Genomic DNA, 23,076 nt, shown 5'->3' on the forward strand with positions numbered 1-23,076 from the left:
TTTATTGATTTTATTATAATTTCTTTGATTGTTGTGATCCACCCAGAGCGTGCAGCTTCGGGAGGGACGCACATGGAGCAGTGAGGGAGGAAGGGGACACCCACCTAGCCAGCCAGATCAGCCGAATCAACCCTGGCAATCAATGGGGCGACATATGTCACAGCCAGATCGCCCTCACATCCTACTCTATTTACAAAAAAAAATTCCCACAAAATAGAATGGGTTTCTCCTGAGTAAAAAAAAACCACCAGGGTGACAATCAAAGATGAAGCCCAAATGTATGCTTCTGTCTATACAAAGGAAAAAATAATCTGTTGGTGGAATTAAAACCTGGGAAGGGGAACTTCCTCTCCCTTAACTCCCTCGTGCAGGCAAAATAAAAAATAACCAACCAAACACATTCACACACACACACACACACACACACACACTTTGGAGGTACAACAATTGTCCAAAACAAATTGAGAGTGAAAAGGTTATCTTCTGGGTGCACCACTCATAATCCAAAGCACAAGATTCATTTCAATCATTAATGATATAGAATTTTACTCAGGTTTATTTTTCCTAAAGAGGTCATAGCCTTTGCTTTCCAATTTAAAGAGCTGCACTATTAAGCAAAAAAAAAAATGGTTAAAATTTAATGGTTATCCCAGTGGGTGGGTTTTCTGCATGCAATTTTAGCAGCAATAATCTTACAAAGTCAATATTGATAAAGTTTGTTCAGGAGGACTGTGCTGGTTTTAAACAAAGTGAAGGCCAGAAGTTTCATCTTTGACATGCAGTTCTCAGTTCTGAATTGATCTGAGTATCTATATATACAAACTGTATATAGACCTTGAAGATTTTAGTACTTTGGTTAAAGATTCCAATAAAGCACAATAGATAAGATTTATTAGTCACTGTCAGAAAAAAAATGAGAGCAACAAATTCACTACACTCATGTTTTCAGAAAATTCCATATTTTGCAGGCAGAGCTGCAGTTTATTTCTCTTTGTGGCATAATCAGGATTAACTCCACAGTAATCTTAATCCCTGGTACTACTTAATTGAAAAGTATTATTCTTTCAAAGAAAAAGCCTGGACGTGCTTTAATCTTTGGCACTAGCCTTATTGAAGCGCTCCGATAGTAGATAATTTTCTGCCACAAACCTAATGAGCAGGCACTGGTCAGAATAGACAATAATTGCCTGATGGGCTATGTATATTAGATTGTTTAAGGTAACATCTATGTCCTATCCTTCCTTTGAAATATTTGATGTCTTAATGTTGGTAAGCTTGTTCAGTAACTTTTCCAAACAACTAGTATTGTTTTTTCATCCATTATTCTGAACATTTCAATTCAAACACATTGTATCCCAGCAATATATAACGAACTGCGGAGATCAAATATTTTTAGCTCCACTTACATATTTTCCTTACACATTTCTCCAGTCTGACAAATGTTGATTATTATAGTATATTTGCAGAGTGGCAGCTAACCATATTTAATAAGACATTCTGCTGAAACTGTTCTGTATGACATTTGTAATGTATATTTGCGTATATCATATTACATGTGATTTGTACATGATTGTGATGTGGGTATAAGGCTACTCCCATGTATTATGGAGTGATATACCGGCTAAACGACAAGAGTTATAAATGAGTATATTCTTTGTCTATTCCAAGCAGTTACAAGGTAGAGCTTAAATTAATTACCTATCAAATGCGGTCAAAGAAAAATATGTTATATGACTTGTAATGTCTAACTTTTTATTTTTCCTAATCTTTATATTTTTATACTTCTATAATCACTTGTTTTGTAGTCTTTTGTATCAGTAAAACAGACATTCCATTTAAAAATAAGCAATCTAAACTGTATGTTTTGTACTTTTTGGTCAGATAAATGAATAATAGTAGTTTTTTTATAAAAATATTGAAAAACAATGAAGTTGTTTTAAAAGCCTTATATTAAATATTTTAAGAATCATAGAGTTATATCCTCTTCCTAAAAGAGTCATGTAGGAGAAATTCCTTAAACTAACACTGCATCTTTTCTCAAAAAAATATATAAAGTCAAAACCCAGTTATGGGAATAAAGGCTCATCTTTCATCTGATTGAAAAACATCAACTGTAAAAGACACAGAAAATTTCTTTGCCAGGTTATAACCATCATTGTGTTTTAAACCTTAAAATCTCATCCAATACCTTTTAATGTTTTGATAAGAGCATTAATAAAAAGGCCTAAGAAACTATCAGATACGTTATTTTAAAAAATGTGGCTAACATTTTCTACTGCTTTAATTTATAATGGCAGAATCTGCACTTGCAATTGCATCAAATTCAACTAGGGTTTTTTTTGTTTGTTTCCCATTTGTTTTCATGGTTGCCACAGTGACACCATTGGCTGGGCACCAGAGCTCCAAAATTACATAATGGTACTTCTGCAGATTTCCAGTGCTTTTTTTTTTAAAAAAAGGTGTTGGAACTCACACACATACAACCCACCTTGCCCACCCTACAAGCTTTATCTTTGTAGTTGAAAAAAAAACCTTTCAATTTTTAGTGTATCTAAGACTAGGATTTTGTTCAAGGTAAGTTAATACTAGTATTAATGTTACCATGCACTGTGTGGCTTTAAATTACAAAAAGGCATTTTATTAATCTTTTGGGACATTTACCACTGTCCTACCCATTTAGTTTAATGAGTGGAAATGTCAGCTTTCTATGTGGAATGAAATTGGCCCAATAAAACCAAAAACTGGTTGCTTGTAAAAGATTGAATTATTTTTAAGAAGTTGTCAAAGTGGGAAATTTTACATTTGGAGTTTAATATGGATATTGACTTGAAACAAATTAAAGTTGAAACTTTGCCAGTGAACAGATTACTTTTAATTTACCTTTAAGTTAAACCCAATTTAATAGATCTGATTAAACCTTATACTGTAGGTCTACCTTTACATCTGAGCAATACATAATTAATATATAATAATAAAACCTCCAAATCACAAGACATTGGTTTTATTCTTATTCTTCCCCTCTGCAGTTTGAATAAAGTATAAAAGACTAAAGAGAGATTTTCATAGACATCCCAGCCTTTTAACTACCCAAGGAACCGAAACAGCAAAGTTTCGCTGTCGGGCAAGCTTCCACACCAGCCGCCTTTCTTTCCTCTCACTTTGCCTCTTTTTAACCTCTCACACACAGCACCTTCTGTAAGGGAAGGCGAAAGTCTCGCTCGCCCTCTCATGAAAGATGGCCTCCATGTTTATGTGTCTCCCACCGCCACCATTGGCTTCCACACCACATGGTCTGACCCAACCAATCAAGCCACGCTCTGGCTGTGATGCTCCGGCGCCTCATGGCTCCTCCTTGAGGAAGCAGACAGTGCCAGAGGAGACCCCGCTTGCACCATTTTCAAAAACAAAGGATAGGAAGGGAAACAATAGGAAAAGAACGCAACTCTGGAAAATCTGTCGAAAAAAGGTGTCGGAATTCCGTTCCAGTGCATTCTGACAAAAAAAGCCCTGGATATACGTTAGGGATACCATCTTTTTCCATGTATAAGATGCTATTTTTTCCTGCAAACATCCTGTTCAAAAATCAGGTGCATCTTATACAAATGCAGCATCTTATACACGAAAAAATAATGGTAACCACCACGCCCAGGGCTCATTGTGCCAGATGCTGGTTGGGTGAAGGGTGGGTCTGGCCAGCAGACGTCTATTTAGAGCGCTGGGAGGCGATTTCCTGTAAGCTTGGAACTCACATGCCAGAGCCTCTTATACACAGGTGCATCTTATAGACAGAAAAATACGGTATCTGTCTTGCTAAGACAACGGTTCTATACTGCTCCATTTCCATTTTGGATTAAGGCTCACATTTAATTTGGGAAGTTATAGTACTGGTGGTCCTCATTTAGTGACTGTTATTGGAACTGGGGGTTATTAAACAAAATGGTCACTTAGTGAAAAATTATGTGATTGCAACAGAGCTTGTTTTTACACAGGATGTGTATTAACAGATTGTAAAGGCAAGCACAAAACTGATACTGCAGTTTTGGACTGTGCGGAAACGGACAGACTTACATTGAGAATCAAAGGAAAAGACGACACAGTATACTTTCAAACACGGAACTTATTTTACCAATGGTTGGAAATGCAGAATAGAGTAAGAACTTAATCTTTATGACTAGGCAAAAATTAACCCTGACAAGACGTTATTAAGCACAAATAAATTGTAATGATATAAAACTAATACTTAAAAAAAACAACTGAGAGATACTGCAAAAGTTATTAAATGCAGGCATTGATCATAGAGTTACTTTTTTGGTACTGCTGTAACTGCAAATAGTTGCTGTCCAGGGTGGTTGCTAAGTAAAAACTATCTGTATTTTCAGTTTGTAAAAATTTTCCCTATTTTTCTCCCCAATATCCAAATGCAGGTGTCTGATGAAGTACATCCTGCTTTACAAATTTATGCCATAATAATGTAGTCTTGATGAATCTCATAACTACTAATTTTTAAGTCTACACATCACAAGAGAAAGTGGAAAGACCTGTCTTTGGATATCCTTCTGAAAAAAAATGAAAAATGTTTTTAATAACTAGTTTTTATATTTTTTCCTCCACATTGAGTAAGATTATGAAAGAAATTTAGGTTACTTGATACTTAACTAATCACTATCATTCAAACTAGCTAACCATTGCCTCTTATCCTATTTCAAGATGTTGATTTCAAGTTAAATAATATATGGGGACAACAGCAAAATATTATAGAGTGGAATACTCTGGTTTAGTATTCCAGTTAGCCACTATATTTTTTTTAATATGTTTGCTATACTATAATACTCTCCCACTGAGCATTCACAATCACTGGGGATTTACTTTTCTTATATATATTTTTTTTGTACTTCTGGAGACTTTCAGCAAATCTGCTGCTTCCTCTCTTGTGCATGTATTGTGTCAATTTGTCACATAAGAATCCAGAGTTCTCTACAGTCATTCTCAAGTACAGATGCAATGAATTAAAATGGAAATAAGAACACTTGTTTTACTCTTTGTTCTTGTTACCCTTAAAGAAGAAAGGTGACTGTTGCATACTGCCTCTCTGTATAATTTAGATCAGGGGTCTTCAAACTTGGCTCTTCTTCCAGGCATGCTGGCTGAGGAAACCTGGGAGTTGAAGTCCACAAGTCATAAAAGGGCCAAGTTTAAAGACCCTGATTTAGATCCTGGAAAATCAAAGTTTTAAATCACATGGATAAAGATTTCTGATGTTCGCAATCACTTGTAACACAAAGTATGAATATGATGATGGAAGGGCCACAGCATAAGCAATATCATCATTTTTCTTCCTTTTACTTAGAGCTTATATGTATATACTCCAAATGACTGACTAAAGATATAGAGAAATTGTCTCATATATAACATTATGGTAGGCAAGTAAGTAGAAACACTAGTTTTAGTTCCTTTAATATTGAACAACCAAAGTTTTCATTTTATACATAATCCAATTCAAAGACAATATAATTGCAATTCTGGCAATTGTCTGTATTTACAATCAGTGAGATGGGAGAGGAAACTAAAAATGATAAATGTTCAACATGTGTATGAACCACAATTAAAATGGAATATTTACAAAGGTTTCAAAATTCAAAACTGCATATAAGAAACAATTAAATTCGTGTTTCCAAAGGATTTTTGAATGATTGCTGTTATGACTTAAAAGAGTTGAAATCTTCAATAATGCCTTCGTTGATTTTGTGTGACTTTAAAATTAATTCCAGCATTTCTTTTGTGACTGTTGCTTGTTTTTAGTCTGGTTTGGAATATAAGCAAGTAAATTTAATACAAAACCTAATTCTTTGTCCTGGGTAGAGAATAATGAATCTTAAAGAGATGGAATTCAATATTCCCAAAGTTCATATACATAAACATTATACACTTTAAATGTTCATCATTGTTGCATAAAGTATATGCACAGTATTAGTGAGAAAAACCATTTTATGGTTTTCACCTGGCATAGACTTTTGTTGAACAAAAATAAAATAGAATTCTATTGTTCCTTTAGCCAAGCTGTGAGTTAATCATCAATTCCTGGTGTTTCACCTTGTTGTATTCTGGAAGCTATTCGAATTGCTTCTTCCAAAGACTGTTGTTCTCCAAGCTGAAACAAACAAAAAATAGCTTAAAATAAACATTCCCAAAGAATTTTTAGTCTATTTTTCTCAAGTGTTTAGATGTGTATCAATATTACTTTTGTATGTATAACAGTAATAGTTTGTGATTTTTTTTGAGCCCACATACATAATTTCAAATTATTTCTTTTTGAAACACAGGAATTTCTTTGGGGTACCTGTTTCTGGATTCTGCTCATTCTGTTGAAATTGCTTTTAAGCATAAATTACAATGGAGCAGACACTGATAATACAGTACTGATCAGCCTTTTGATAAATAATTACTGTATAATAAATGCCTAAAATTTAAAGTGTGTATAGAGACTGTAACAATTATTTGTATTGGGGAAAAAGCCATATGAGAAGCAATTTTCTTTTAATTGAGCAATTTTTAGCATTCTTCATGGATACATTAACTATTTAAAAAAATATTTTTACTTTAAAGCCAGTTGTACCTACATTTAAGAAGAGCCAGATCTGTCGTTCTGCAAAATTAAAGCAGATTATTGGATACAACAATGGTTCTTGGGCTATCTATTTATATTTATTTATTTATTTGTATCCCACCTTTATTATTTTTACAAATAACTCAAGGCAGTGAACATATCTAATACTCCTTCCTCCTCCTATTTTTCCCAACTACAACCCTGTGAGGGAGGTTGGACTGAGAGAGAATAACTGGCCTAAGGTCACCCAGCTTTTTTTGCTAAGGCAGGATTTGTAGAAGGAAAACAAAGAGAAGAGAAGTCAGTGATTGCCTCTTCTCTAAGGCTCTCAAAATTACTTCCTGTGGTGTTCTAAAAAAACCAACAAATCTCCGAAAGCAGATTGTGGAGAGCATAAAAGGATGCAGAGATAGAATTTCCCTGTTGTCTTTCTAGGCCTGCAGATTATCCAGTTTGTGAAATTCTACCCTGCATTCTATTCGTATATTATTAATAAAACATTCCCAATGTACCGTATATTTCATATGCTAATTACCTGCACTGCAATTTGTGTCCCATTGGATGTTGCCAGCAAAGTAACAGGTCTAGATTCTGCACTGACTAAATGATGTCCATGTTGCTGATGTCCAATTTCGGGTGACGCACTATGAAAAGCTGCTAAATCCTGAGCCACAATGGCAACCTTAATAAAAAGAGAGAAAACAACATTCTAAATATTGAAATCTAAAAATAATTAATTTTTTAAAATTAAAAGTGTTTAAAGCAGACATGTCAAACTCATATCGGAACTGTTTTGCCATTGCCGGCAATGGAGTGGGCATGGCTTCTGGATGATGCATCTGGCCCGTGGGCCGGCAGTTTGACACCCCAGGTTTAAAGTCACCGATGATCAGTCTTAATATTTTAAAAATAATATACTAGGACATAAAGGGAGACATATAAATAGTATCTCCTTCAATACATACTCTAAAACAAATAGTAAACATAATGAAAGGGGGGAAAATCAGTAAAATAATTTACACAGTATACTAATATATGTTTAGACCTGGCATAAAGGTTAGGTTTAGGTTTAGACCTAACCATTCATTTAATAATGTTTATTTTTTTTAAAAAAATAATAGTTTTTTTCATACAATTCAATAGTACTTGTTCAACAAACGTATTGTCTGAGTTTATCATTCACTAATACATGTTTAATTCCTAATTCCTTATTCTTTTCACCAGCCATTGACAAAATAAGTCCCAAGTTCAATAGTATTCTGTTTCTTCTTTCAACCTCAGAGTAAGTCTGTTCATTTCCGCACAATCTAGTATTTTTTTAATTATTTCTTCCTCTGATGGTATTTCTTCATTTTTCCAATATTGTACGAGTATGATTCTTGCCACTGTTATCACATGTAAAATCAAGTATACATTTTGTTTATCAATCTTTTCTGGCATTATACCTAATAAAAAAAAGTTCAGGTTTAAAATCTACATGTTTTCCCAACATCTTTTCTAGCCAAGTATGTATTTTTGTCCAATATCTCTTTGCTTTAACACATGTCCACTACACATGAAAATAAGAACCTGATTTGTGTTTACATTTCTAATATCTATCTGACATATTTTTAAACATTTTTGCTAATCTTGCTGGTGGCAAGTGCCATCTATGAAACATTTTATATAGATTTTCTTGGTAAGAGGTTGACATTGTCAATTTATAATTTCTTTCCCACAGGTTTTGCCATTTCTCTAAATCTACGTTATATCCAAAATTCTTTACTCATGTTATCATTGTTTCTTTTACTTGTTCATTTTCCATTTTTAAATTCAATAAAAAGTTATACATCTTCTTAATTAATTTCTCATCAGAGGTTAATAATGTCTGATGAAAAAAGGTCTGCTCTTTATAACTTAACATCTTTATCATATCTCACTTGCATTTGTAAATATGCCCACCATGATAGATCAATACCCTGATTTTCCATCTCATTTAGATTTTAAATTCCCTTCAGATTTAGAATATCTTTATATGTCCATATTTTCTCAAAACTAAATTTTGTTGTACAAATGCTTCCATTGTTGAAAGCCATCCTGGAATTTTGAAGTATATTTTACATTTTATTTTTTCCCATGTTACTAATAATGCATTTCTAATATAGTGGTTTTGAAAATATTTATGAATTTTATTTTTCCCATACCATAAGAAAGCATGCCAACCAAGTTGTAAGTCATGTCCCTCTAAATACAACAATCGTTTGTTTCTAAGAGTTTTCCATTCTTTTACCTATGTTAGTACAGATGCTTGATAATATAAAATCTGCTCTGGCAGGCCAAAACCTCCATTTTCCTTAGCTTCTTGGAACATTTTCAATTTAATTATAGCTTTCTTTCCTTGCCAAATAAATTTCAAAATTAGAGAATTTAAGTCTTCAAAAAAAAATTCTCCAGTTTTATAGGTATCGTTTGGAATAAAAACAGTATTTTGATAATATATTCATTTTTCACTGTAGCAATTCTTTCTAGTATTGACTGTTGCAAGTTTTTCCATTTTTCCAGGTCAAATTTTATTTGATTCAGTAATTTTATATAGTTATCTTCTTTTATCGTTGAACATCTTGCTGTTAGATATATTCCCAAGTATTTAAACTTTTTGACTATTAGTAATTCTATTTTTTCTGATATTTGTTTTTTTATCTGTTAGATTTTAACTATCACTTTAGTTTTTTCTCTGTTTATCTTCAGTCCTGCTATCTCTCCAAACTGTTCTATCTTTTCCAATAATTTAGGAATCATCTCTAATGGTTACTCTAGGATGAATAGCAGGTCATCTGCAAATGCTTGCAATTTATAAGTTTCACCTTTTATTTCTAGTCCTTAAATTTCTGGATCTTGTCTAATATTTCTATTTAAAACTTCCAAAGTTAAGATAAATAACAATGGAGATAGTGGCCATCCTTGTCTTGTGCCTTTTCTTATGTCGACGTTCTCTGTATAATCTCCATTTACAATCACTTTTGCTGTTTGTTTGTGATAATATTGTTTCAATCAGATTTATAAAATTTTGTCCAAAGTCCATTGTTTTTAGTTGTTGAGTCATAAATTGCCAGGAAACATTATCAAATGCCTTTTGAGCATCTAGAAATATTAGTGCCAATTGTTTCCCTAGATGCATTTCATAATATTCCAACATGTCCATTATAACTTGTTATTTTTTATTCGTCTCTTTGGTAGAAATTCATTTTAATCTGGATGTATAAATTCAGTTAGAAGTCTTTTCAGTCTCTCCACTATTATTGAAGTAAAGGTTTTATAGTCCACATTTAGTAATGATATCGGTCTGTAATTTTTTATGTGTGTCAGACCTGAGTCCTCTTTTGGTATTAAAGTAATATTTGCTTCTGTCCATGCATTTGGGAGTTTAGCCTCCAACAAAAGTTCATTACATACATCTTTCAACGGTACACTTAATGTATCTTGTAGACATTTGTATAACTTTGCCAGGAGCCCATCTAGTCCCAGTGTTTTTTCATTTTTTTATAGCCTCTGTCAATTCCATCGCTGTTATTTTTTCATTTAACATAGTTTTGGTGACGTTTTCTGAGACTTTGGGTAAATTATTTTTTTCCATATATTGAATCACTTTATCCCATAAAATTTCTTCTATATTAGCGTCTCATAACATTCTTTAATTTTTTTTATTTCTTCATTTTTGAATTGCAGACAGCCTTTTTTATCTACTAAATTGTTTATCAATTTTTTCTCCTTTTGTTTTTTAAGTCTGTAGGCTAGCCATGTTCCTGGTTTATTTGCATTTTCAAAAAAGTTTTGTTTTGCTCTTTTAATTTGCTGTGCCAGTTTTTCTGATTCTATTAAATTTATGTTTTATTATTTCCATTTGTCTTCAGTATTTTCTTTTTATGGATTTATTTATAGTTCTAATTCTAGTTTTTTTAATTCTTTTAACAGAATATATTGTTGTCTTTTTTCTTTCTATGTTATAGCTATGCCTCTAAAATATGCTTTGGCTGTATCCCATACATTTTGTAATGTTGTATCTTCTTTATTATTTTCTTTAAAGAATAGCTCCATTTCTTTTGTTGCTAATTCTATACATTCTTTCTTTTTTAATATGGATTGATTCAAGGTCCATCTCAGTTTTTTTTGTATTCCTTTCCATGTCATTTTTAAAGGGTTATGGTTTGCCCATGTGCCTAATTCTATCTCAATCTCCTATATATTGGTTCTTAACTCAGGCGTCATCCAAATCATGGCAATTCTGGACCAAGATTTATGGCTATTCGAGTAGAATGTATATTGTAGTTTTTCTGGTTTAGTTTCTCTCCAAATATCTTGTACCCAAATTTCATTTAATAATGTTTAAGGCAGAGTATCTAAGCTGCAATTTGTACCTATAACATTTCATGCTACACATTTAAATCATGGCATCATGCATCTTCCTTCTGACCTTTGGGCACAGAGATGAATGGCAGTTACAAAGTATATTGATTTATTACTCAAAATTCTATACAGCTTCAATCTGACTTTAAGCAATTTACAAAGTTGAACGATAGAGCCAAAATACAGAGAACAATAAAAAAACTGGACTTCTGTTGCACTGAGCTCTTTTTTTAATTCACTTCCTATTGCATGTATTATCTCAGGCTTAACTAGATTGGCTAGAACTATATTATAAATTCTGTAATATTGTTAAGCATTTTGTTACAATACTAAACAATTATAATTCTATATATATTTACCTAATGTATACTCTGTAATTTTATTTTTTTTCTGTTGCATTTTTCACTTACTTTTAAACATGTGCTATATATTTTTGACAATGTGTGTATCTTTGTGTTTTGTTCCTTTTTTATTATTATTTTAAAAGCAATATAATATAGTTTAAAAAATCTTATGCTGAGTTTTTTCTCCAGCACATTTGTATGTTGTTCTGAATTTTGCTTTTTATTATGTAGATTTATTATTACTGTTATTATTTACACTACCCTGAGTAGAGTGGTTGTATTAATTACTCAATCAAATTAAATTAAATGCCCTAATGGCTAGAAAATCTGTTGTCAACATCCGTATTTAGAAAGCCTCAATTGTTTGTTTTTACCCATGTATCTAGGAGCAATTTACCTGTTGTCCTTCTGTGCCTTCTGCGGTGACCATTGCAACAGAATGTGTTCCTCCAGGTGAAATAACTGCATCATGTGCAGGGACTGTGATGGTAGTGCCATCTTGTGTTACCATGGTGATAGTATTTCCAATGGCCTGCATGTCAGCCTGAGATATATTAACCTGAAAGAGTATATAATTATTTAATTAATCGCATTAGATTGAGCATAATTTGATAATATAAGATTTCATCCTGGAATATACCCTTATAGTAACTAAATAAGCTAATAAAAAATTAAAATAAAGATCAGCAAGGTTCATAACCTTAAGCAGAAGTCAGACATAAAAAAACAGAACTGGAACTTTTAAAGTAAATTTATTAGACTCTTTTAAGCCTTACATGGTTACTACAACATGGCAATTCTTTTCTAAAGTTAATGTGTCATATGTTCCTAACATCATTAGTCTAATGGAAACCAATTTTAATGACACCTATAAAAAAATCAGGAACAAAATTTTGTAAGCTATTTTGAAGGCTATCTTCATTATGGCAAATACTTACATGTTGAGTTCCATCTTGAGAAATAAGTGCCACCTGCTGACCCAGCCCAGTCTGAGTTACAGTAGCAACTTGTGAAACCACATCTTCTCCTTCAACACCTGTTACATATGTTATTTGAGATCCTTTGAGAACATCTTCACCTTGACCTATTTAAAGGAATATAAATTTAAGTTGTACTTTAAAAAGATAAGAATTCTTTTATATTGAGCTCAAGCCCTGACTACATGGACAAATACATGTTGGGTTCCTTGCAAGAAATAGACATGATCTGCATTTCCATTGGCAACTTTGTAAGTATTTCTTTCAACTTTCTATAGCCTACTTCTTATAATCTCCCAACTAAGTGCCAATAGGTTCAACTGTATTTTGTTAGCTTTATTAAAATCATCATGGTGCTGTACAATCAGTCCCCAAAGGTCTTCCACATATGCCAGATTTTTACTAGCTACAAAGGTATGGGCTAACATTACCCTGGGGACCAAATTCTTCTGTAAGAGGGAAATTACTGTAGAGAATACTTGCTATCAGGTCTTCTCCCATCACACCTCTTGATAGTAAAGACCCTTTAGTAGGTGCCCTCTGGGTGTTCAGATTTGGATGGGCAGAATTATTTTTGAGGAGTATTTAAACAAAATCATGTGTATTATAGATCACTTTTGTATCAAAGATGTTATGAAAGAAGAGAGAAATAAATTACTCAGGTAACTGAAAGAAAGATGAGAAACCCAGAGATGCAATCAACTACAGAAAGTTATCAAACCCCTGAGGTTATTGCACAAGTATTTGACAATACAAAGGACGTAACTATAATTTTGGAATATAAATCTAACCTCAACAGTACTCACTATGAAGATGATTTAATTACAGGTTCCCCAATGCAACTGAAAGAATAGTTGCAGTAAATCTACAATCCTCAAGAGAACAAGTTTAGGATCTCCACTTCAAATCGAAATGGAAATATGGACAATGTTGACCTTTTGTCTTAAAAGTCATATTGGAGAATCTCTTAAGAAAAGGAGAACTTTAAATTTATTTAAAAAATATTCCAAAGAAGAAAAATATTTTATAAAATTCTATGTACTGCAGGGATTGCCATTGCTAAGCAATGCAGTCGCACTTTACAACTGCACCACTTAGTGACAGAAATTCCACTCCCAATTGTCATTGTAAGTCAAGGACTGCCTGTACAGTAATCTAACCAAGAGAAGGAATGATGATATATAACTGGATATCATTAGATTATTGATGATACCTCACGCGAGAATGATGAATGGCCTTTTTTAATGGTGCAATCTCAGAAACTTCTACAGCAAACTCTGTATTCTTTTTACATTTATATCTTCTCTGAGACTGATTAGTTTCAGAGAAATTTAAACTGTGTTTGTAGTAATTAAGTATGAATGGCAAGTTGTTTACAGTTAATGTTAAAATACAAGGAAGTGGGCATCACAGAAAATACCCAATGTTTAAGAGTAGAACTTAAAATATAATGAACTACTTGCAAGAGGTAAGGAACAAAAAACATTCTTACAGTTAATATGAGGGGGGAAAAAGAGTTACAATAATTAACTGATACCTGGAGGTGGCTCAAAAAAAGCTTCTTGTTCTTCCTCTATTGGCTCAGTGTCATTGTGTGCTGTTCGCTTGTGCATTGCAAGGGTAGAAATCTGTTTGTATGTTTTTCCACAGTGATTACAGTTGTAAGGTTTAGAATGCGTATGTACCACATGGTGTTTATATAAACTAGAATATTCGGTAAAACGCTTATCACAACCAGGGACTGTACATACATAGGGCTTCTCCCCTAGGCAAAAGAAACAAGCAATGAAGATCACTAATTAGGTTGTAATGTCTGGCAATCTCATACCACTATAAGTAACAATCATTTTCAGATATTGCATATCACTGAAATCACAAGATTTTATAAAGCATAATAATTGGTATTGTATATATATTAAAATGTTATTCTTGCATATAATATAAAACATCTGATCACACTATTTACATATTACATTTCACATTTTTGGAAATATATATTCTTAAACTCCAAACATGCTAAAACAAATGGAAAATTTAAATGGAGAATTATGAGCTCATTATTTAATAAATAATGAGACCCAATGTATAATTGTTTAAAAGGATGCCTATCACTTTCATTTGAAAAAAGAGAGAGAGAGAGAAACCCTGAGTCCATCAGTGGGCATGCCTTATTGGGAAATGTGCTAATTAATATTGGAAAAAGAAAAAAATTATATTCTCAGAAACTTTACCATGCACTATATAGCAGCAGCAGTTTCTCAAAAAAGAAAGTAGCATGCTTAAGATAACAGATAATATTAAGTATATTGCAAAAAGAAAAAAATACAAGTTTATAAAGTTTTTTAAAGGTCTTTTTTTGTGTGGATCATTTGAAAATTATTCCTGGGATTCCAGTTCTGCAATTCAAAATACATTATTCCTATTTTTATTTTACAATGCCAAAACATAAAAACATGTTATCATCTTTAAAACCAATGTACTATTATCAACACAAGCCAGAGAACAGGGCCTTGTTATTCTGTTAAGAATCCAGTCCAGAGCCACTTTATCAGAATGAATAGATATCAAATGCAAAGATGAATACCTGTATTTTCAGCTGTTTTACAACTTTACTTGCAAACGCAGTTTGAGAAATTTTGTTGTAAAGTTGCATTCACATTATTTTAAAATCAGTTTTCTCTGATTATCGTTAGAGAATATTTCAAGTTCTACTTTGTTAAGAAAAGAATGAATTGTTTCCTATTTTCCCCAAAGAACTAAAATTATCCCTCAAATGAAACTAGAAAGTAAAAGAATTAAGAACTATAAGCAAAATACAGGTAATCCTGTATTTGCGGGAGAGGAGAATCGATGGAAACTCTTACGTGCTGTGATATCGCGTGAGTTCAGGCAGCCATCCTCTTTTGCAGAGAATGGGTGCCTGAATTCTCGCAATATCACGGACCCCAGAAACTGATTTTGGGGGCGAAAAGTGTTTGCAATGCCTGATCCCCCCACCACCCCGCAACTCCTTTCTGCCACAGCCGGAACATTTTTTAGCCAGAGACCTTGGGGAGGCTGGAAGCTCCTCCTGGCTGTAAATGGGGCGTTTTGAAATGGAGTGTTTCAAGGCGCCCCATTTTTAGCCAAACGGAGCAGAGAGGAGAAACAGCAGCAGAGAGGATTTTTGCAAGGTAAGTGAATCTGACACAGCAGAATGGGAGGGGGAAACAGTTGTGCAGAGCGGGGGGGGGGAATAGGGTGAATGTTGCAGAGCCTCTACAGTGGTTCGTAAGGGCGAACAACTGCTGTGGTGCTGCAACATTCGTGATTTTGGGAGTTGCTCATAAACACTAGGGGACCCTTATCATGTAAGTTCGAATGAGCGCTAAGTGAACGCTCGTAATTCAGGGATTACCTATATTTCAAATACCATACCTGTATGTATTCTCACATGATTCTTATAGTTAGTTGCACTGGCAAATGCCCTTCCACATCCTGGCTCTGTACAATAATATGGTCTTTCTCCTGTATGTGTCCTGATATGAACTTTTCTGATGTTAGATGTTGTAAATGACCTACCACATCCTTCAAAGGGACACTTGAAGGGTCTTTCACCTAAAAGAAAATTGAGATAAACCAATTAGAATACTTTATAAAAAGCATTTCAATATATTTATAAACATTTGGCACTAATTATGTTAATAAACAAATCTCTCCACCTTCCTCCTTTTTTCACTATTTTGAATAAAAACGATTATAATTTTCTGATACATTAAATAAATTCCTAATGCTGTCTTGTACAAAACTGTGAGGTCTAAAATATAGTGAAGAAACATCACTGAATTCACCTTTTGCTTCATTTGTTTTATATTTATTTTGGGTGAAGAAACTGTTCTGATCCTTAGGCATTAATATTTAATATTTTCATCTTTTTTCTTTAACAATTCATCTCAATGAATCATGCCTCAAATTGGGGAAAATTTTGTAGATTCAGTACCATTACTAGCTTAAGTCAAAGATGCAGCTGGAGAAACTTCTATATACAAAAAAGGCAACATTTACTTGTGCTAGTCTGTGACCATAATAAAGGTTGAAAATTTACATGTTTTATTCTTCTCATTTCTCTGAAGGTTCAAATGCCAATATACACATAGAGGGTAAGAGCTATTATGAGCTACTCATATTGCATATGAATAATTCACAAAAACCATAAAAACATCACTAAATGAAAGGCTAAGCATTTTAAAATACAAATGAGACTGGATGGGAAGAAACCTGGAGGCAAAGATTTTGAATGTTACTATGTACTTTTTGTTATTATGTATTATATACAGAGTCTGGTTTAACTGCTGCTGGCAACTTTGCCATTTCAGTTACTCTTTAAATTAAAAGGAAAATTCCTTAGAAATAGACCATAATCCAGAGCATTAAACTTCTGAATTTGTGCATTCCTAGTCAAATACTGAACTTTGGACACATATTAGTACTATAGTTTTTTGCACCAAGTTTATGTGTCATTAAGATGTTAAAAGTGGTTTGTCAAACAGCATGAAAAACTGCTGCTTGAGAAAGAAAGGACATATTTGGTTAGTGTCATGTTTGTTCTCTGGATTATGGCACTGGTTGTGTTTAAACAAATGGGTATAAATTATCCATCTGTAAATAGAGCACTCTAAAATGTATGCATATTAAACTCACCTATGTAGTAAAAAAATAAGTATCTTTTCTCCATTTAACTTATATACAACCGTACTGATCAGTACTTAAATACCTACAACAAATGTTATATTGCTAGCGTACCCTCATGCTGCTGTGCGACACTTTCTCAAGTGCTTTTGCTAAGAACTGTCGAGTCTCTGTATACTGTCATGCCACAGAGAGAAGCCTAAGAGGGATGGGTGAAAGCACAATTTATATAATTCAATGTACTAGTGAATATTACTGAGATATTTATTAATCTCCCCCACTACTATTATAAAACACCAGATAGGAAAAAGCCTTCAAATTACTCCCATGAAAGACAACTATTGGCTTCCTCCTAGAAAAAAACTGCAATTTTTTACTTTGAAAAAGCCTGTCAGTTTTCTGCCAGAAAGATGTAGGGTTTTGAAGTGTTTTTACTATAATATTACGTTGCCATAGTTTCCATAATCCTATCATGATGCTGTATATCATATCATTACAAAGGAGAAAAGAGCTGAACTGTGCTAAGACACACCCAACAACAGCTTTTCTTTAAAGGCGGTCTTTAGTTTAAACTGAAGGAATGGAATGTCTGTAAGAATGTTACACAACCTGTTTTGATTCTTCTTTTTTTGAGGGCAAGCGACAAAGATATGGTTATTTTAGAAACTGGACTTTTGACAGGGAAACAAATTCATTTAGTTTCATAAATTCCTCCACTGTAGATGTCAGTCTGTGTACTGTAATGTAAAGCTAAATCTATGTGAATTCTGTCTTGTGAGGACATTTAAAGCTGAAAAGCAGAGGAGAGAAATAGGATGCTGAGCTCTACCTATGGAGCCAGTCTGATGTAGTGGCTAAGGTACCAGGCTAGGAACCTGGGGACTGTGAATTCTAGTCCCACCTTAGCCAAGAGAGTTAGCTGGGTGACTTTAGGCCAGTCACTCTCTCTCAGTCCAAATCACCTCACAGGGCTGTTGTGTTGGGAAAAATAGGAGGAGAGAGGAATGTTAGGTTTATTCACTGCCTGAGTTATTCATAAACATAATAAAAGATAATTTTTTAAAAAAATAAATAAATCTAAAAATAGATAAACTAAGACAAACACACACAATCCAGACTTATTGCTGTATGGGATTTTCAATTTCAATTTAGACCTCAGTATTTCTGAAGGATATATTCTTCATGCTTACATTAGGAACATACAAGAAAAACAATAATCACTCAGAATGTATGTGATAAATTTTGTTTTGTTTTTCTTAGGACGCCAGAAGGCAGTTCCTGTTTGAAATACTTTTAGTATTAATATCTGAAAGCCAAATATTACCAATACATAAGAAACATAACTAAGGATTACCTCCTAGAGAATATATAATATTGTGTATAGCTATGGTTAAAAAAACCCACTGTGGTGTAAACTGTCAGTTTTAATTGCTTTCTTCCTAAGAAATTGTAAATACTAATTGTATATAGGCTGTCTCCACATTTAATATTGAACCACATCCAACAGAAGTAAAAATAATGTTTCCACAGCACAGATTTGTATTACTTCACTTCATCTGGAACAAGAGAGGTGAACTGGATGGCAATTTTTTCAGTCTCTGATAGTAAATCAGCAACTGCACACAGACCACCCTTTGCCTGAAATTCGTTTACTGTATGAAACTCATGGACATGTGGAAACCATGAGTATAGCTAACAAAAGCTTCACAGAGGAGCAGAGACAAAGTGAAAGAATGGACTATGTACTAAGAGACTAACAAATGAGAAGAAGGAATAAACAGATGTGAAGAGCTCCTTAATAGCACAGAGAAAAAAGAATGAACTGGGTTATATATAAAAATCAGGAAAACAGATAATCTGTCAATATTGTCAAACCTGTCAAAATCAGAAACAGAGAAATGCTATTGTGTATACTGGGCATGTACAGAGAAAAAGAAGGAAGGTGAAGGGAGAAAAGGGATTCTCAGAAGAAGCTGAGTTGTACAAAACTGTCCCTTTTACATATTTGTTAAAATGCATTTTTGCACTCTTCATTGTTTAAGACCTTGAAATATAGAACGACTAATGACCTTCTTTTACCGGTCTACTATAGAGCATCCTCTTGCACTGTATTGTGGTTTGGTATGCTGGCCTGACAGCCGCGGATAGGAAGATATTACAGAGGGTGGTGAGCACAGCACATCTGTCCCCTGACACCACTGGATGACCTCGCCAGGGCTCACTGCCTTGGAAGAGTGAGGAAAATTCTCAGGGACGACTCACACTCTGGTCGGTACCTCTTTACTCTCCTACCATTGGGTAGGAGATACAGGAGTATAGCCAGCCGCACCAACAGGCTGAAGAACAGCTTCTATCCATGGGCTGTTAGGCTCTTGAACGGGAAATAATTTTATAAACTTTATGTATGATTGACTTGCGAGGCCGGTGTGTTGTGCAAGTAGCTCACACGGTCTAACAAGATGGTGGGTTTGTTGTCACTGTGAGTTGTGTGTGGGGGGGGGAACAAAGGGAGGCTCAGCCAATCTCAATGTATACATGTTGTACTTTGATAATAAAGGTTCATTCATTCATTCATATCTGATTAATGCTTCAGAATGAAACATCATCAATATGCTGATTTCAAAATCCATTTATTATTCGTATTTCAAAGATCAGACTGAAATTAGTGATGTGCTAAGTAAAACTAGAAAGCAAAACAGTCAATAGAAGGTACTGCTGGTAGACTGGCAAACTAACCAATTATTTGTTCTATTATTGATAAAATTGTGCTCTCCCTTAAGAAACAAATCTGCAGTTTTGGATACTCTTAGGCCAGGTCTGTATGGCATAAACTGCATTTCAAGAGTTTCATCCCTATATCAGTTGTATATCCTCCTGGCAGTCACCAGACAAGCTATTGCAAGGTCTTCTATGTGGGCCTGTTCATGATTATGCAAACATGGTCATTGGCAAAAATACAACAGTTATCTAACCTAAATTGTCAACCTTAGCCATACATAATCAGTATTAAAAGAGCTTCATTTTTTTATTTTTGTTTCTAGATTTAATTGATTTGTCAATGGAAATGGACTTTTACTGTGGTACTCTCCAACTGCAAACATCCTACCAAAGAAACCAACTGCATGCAGAAATTTAGGTGGCTGGTTTTTAAAAAAGCATGTTATTTTAACTCAGAAAGATTATGATTGTTGTTGCTGCTGCTGACTATTACTAAACAGTTATGTTGTCATTATTTTATTCTAGATCCATGGTGCCTTTACGTGTCTACGTTGCTAAATTTTGTTTGAATTTAGGAATGTTTATTGATAGCAACAAAGTTTCTAAGTTACATGGGAAGAAAAAGTATTTTTGTTGAACATTTTATATAAAGTGAATCAAGGTGTTACAAGACTCATTTAAGGTTTTTAAGTTTCAAAAAGTTTGAAGTAATTTACAGTTAAGCCCTATATTTGTATATTCAGATATAAGAATCTCTGAATTAAATGGGACTTATCCTCAGCATATGCAGTAAAACAATACACTTGGAGCTTTAGGATTTAGAACGGATTGTTTAGAGATAGATAACCTTAAGAAATACTTTATGATATCCAAATATGCCATTATAAAAAATTAAAGTTGCATTAATATGCAAAATACCTGTATGGGTTCTTATATGTTTCTGCAAGTCTCCTGAAGTCTTGAATGACTTTGTACAGTTTTCTTCCGAACATCTATAAGGCTTCTCTCCAGTATGTGTTCGGACATGACTTTTTAATCCATAACCTTGAGAAAGATTATATGAATGTTTTAAAATTTTTATTCCATCTATCTTTAATTTTCTATGAAATTCAATGATTTGCATGTTTCTTTGGCATCACTAAAATAGTAAGATTGCATTATTTATAAATCTTTAATTAAAATTTCCACTTAAAAAGAATTAACACCCTACCTGTTGCAAATGCTTTACCACAACCTGGATGGTCACACTGATAAGGCCGATCTCCTGTGTGTGATCTTTCATGTACCTGTTGAAAGATAGAAATTATATATTAGGCCCGGGATACTTGCAGGACCATCTGCTGCCGGGAACAACTTCCCATCGCCCAGTACGCTCACACAGAGAAGGCCTCCTCAGGGTACCGTCGGCTAGACAATGTTGGCTGGCGATCCCCAGGGGGAGAGCCTTCTCTGTGGGAGCGCCAACCCTATGGAACCAGCTCCCCCCTGAGCTTCGGATGGCCCCAGATCTCCAGTCCTTTCGCCGCGGCCTCAAAACACTCCTTTTCCACCTGGCTGACCTGGACTGACAGGGATTTTAATTATGTTTTTAATTTTTAACTCTAATTTTTTAATTTATTTTAATTCTAATTTATTCTACAGGGGCCATTAATTTAATTTTTATTTTAACTTCTGTATTATTGTATGTTATTGTTGTTAGCCGCCCTGAGTCCTTCGGGAGATAGGGCGGCATATAAGTCCCAATAATAAATAAATAAATAAATAAATATTTTGTAATATGACTGTATGTACAGAATGTATAGTAAGTAAAAGCAAAAGTCAATTTGCTCATGCTGGCCGAAATGAATTAGAATGACCATATTACAATTTGAGTGATGCCTTATAAGGATCAAAAAATTATTGCCATCACAAAATGTATGCATAGCATGTTTAATAATTTGCAAAAAACAATGTCGTTCTTATAGCAATACCTTTTAAGGCCTAGTTAAAACTTTTGAAAGGAAAGTTAATAGTACAGAAGCAGTTTCATCATTTATCTAAATTGACAAAAGAATTTCTGTTAAAGAATTAGAGGAATTCTATGATTAGATTGCCTGACACATTAAAAAAACCTCCCAAAATAGGAAGGTGACATTGTTTTTTATCATTTTCAAACAATTCTTATACTAAAATGTCCGTGTTAGGCCTAATATCTGTTATATGTATTAAAACATTATATTAAAATATAATACACATTTAATATTTTCTATATGAACTGTAGCCCATTCTCCATGGTAGTTAGAAAATTAGTAATATTATTAGTACTTTTATTTATTAAGTACTTATAACTAAGCACTTAGAAGTACAGATTCAGAAATATTAAAATATATGTAGCATCCCTGCAAAAAAAGGTAAAATTTAAACTATCATCTTCCAGATGTTGACTGCATTTCTATCATTTTGAGATCAATATTTAATTGCAAAGAAAAACTGGAAGGTTTGGATAGTTTTTCAACAATAACCTTAAGGTGATGAGCAGTAGTATACAATTTTCCACAGCCTTCATAGTCACAGCGAAAAGCCTTATCTCCAGTTGACTGGGACTTAGTTGTTACTCTTGTGCCATGGCTCTGCAAGACAATCTAAATGGGAAGAAATGGCAATATTAACATTTCAGTCATATCTAAAGTCTAGAAAAGGACTTGCATTAAAAAAAACAAGAGTAATTTAAAATGGTACAATTCAAAATGCTTCCTACATCTCTTGGCACCTAAATATCAGTATTTTCCTTAAGATTCTTAATCATTAATTTAAAGATTTTTTAAAAAAATACATAAAGGTACATTGCAATCAGACAGTATGAAGTACAAATAAATAGGGATGTGTAGTGCTAGGTTTGAAGGGGAGAAGGTGCTTTGGAAAATACAGAGCCCTCGTATAGCATCCATTAAAAGTGCATTATTTAAAAAAAAGTCTTTTTTCACACATACCTATACACTCTTCAAGTCTAAAAATCTACCCAGTCCTCAAAGTGAATTGCCAATAAATGCTATTTTGGACTAGTCTGATTTTTTTTTATAGATCTTATGAAGAAACATTTTAGGCAGTTTATTAAAACAGCATAGTGCTTTTTAAACTAATTTTTTGTTAATAAAATTATATATAAAAGGAAACTCTTATATGTATGTAAAATAGTTTGATACAATTTGGATATTTTATCAAATGAGGAGAAATAAAACAGACTCTAATGTCCCTAAAAAATCAGCAATACAGTAAGAAAAGGGCAATAGATTCTTCATAACAGTACCCATATCACATAGCACTTTCTTGTATCTGACTTCTAGGACACCTGAGAGGACAGTATTAAACAGGTCCATTATAAATGTTTCTAAACAAGCAAGAC

General features: G+C 33.5%; 1 protein-coding gene across 5 annotated transcripts in view; it reads right to left on the minus strand.

Moving 5' to 3' along the window:
• Nucleotides 1-5,438: 5,438 nt before the first annotated feature.
• ZNF143 (zinc finger protein 143) overlaps nucleotides 5,439-23,076 on the minus strand; it is a 32,932-nt gene continuing 15,294 nt past the window's right edge. For 3 of the 5 annotated variants that reach the window (XM_081333050.1, XM_081333048.1, XM_081333049.1), the window contains 9 exons: nucleotides 22,196-22,315; nucleotides 20,905-20,980; nucleotides 20,613-20,738; nucleotides 15,726-15,905; nucleotides 13,846-14,073; nucleotides 12,270-12,415; nucleotides 11,729-11,890; nucleotides 7,140-7,286; nucleotides 5,439-6,148 (listed from right to left, as the gene is read on the minus strand). In XM_081333050.1, the coding sequence (XP_081189176.1) occupies nucleotides 6,065-6,148; nucleotides 7,140-7,286; nucleotides 11,729-11,890; nucleotides 12,270-12,415; nucleotides 13,846-14,073; nucleotides 15,726-15,905; nucleotides 20,613-20,738; nucleotides 20,905-20,980; nucleotides 22,196-22,315 (1,269 nt within the window). In that variant the 3' untranslated portion in view covers nucleotides 5,439-6,064. Of the gene's footprint in view, nucleotides 6,149-6,612; nucleotides 6,644-7,139; nucleotides 7,287-11,728; nucleotides 11,891-12,269; nucleotides 12,416-13,845; nucleotides 14,074-15,725; nucleotides 15,906-20,612; nucleotides 20,739-20,904; nucleotides 20,981-22,195; nucleotides 22,316-23,076 lie in introns of those variants that run through there. The other 2 variants (XM_081333051.1, XM_081333052.1) reach the window with 2 other exon arrangements.

The sequence above is a fragment of the Vipera berus genome (genome assembly GCF_964194415.1).
Source record: "Vipera berus genome assembly, chromosome: 1".
NCBI classification, from domain to species: Eukaryota; Metazoa; Chordata; class Lepidosauria; order Squamata; family Viperidae; genus Vipera; species Vipera berus.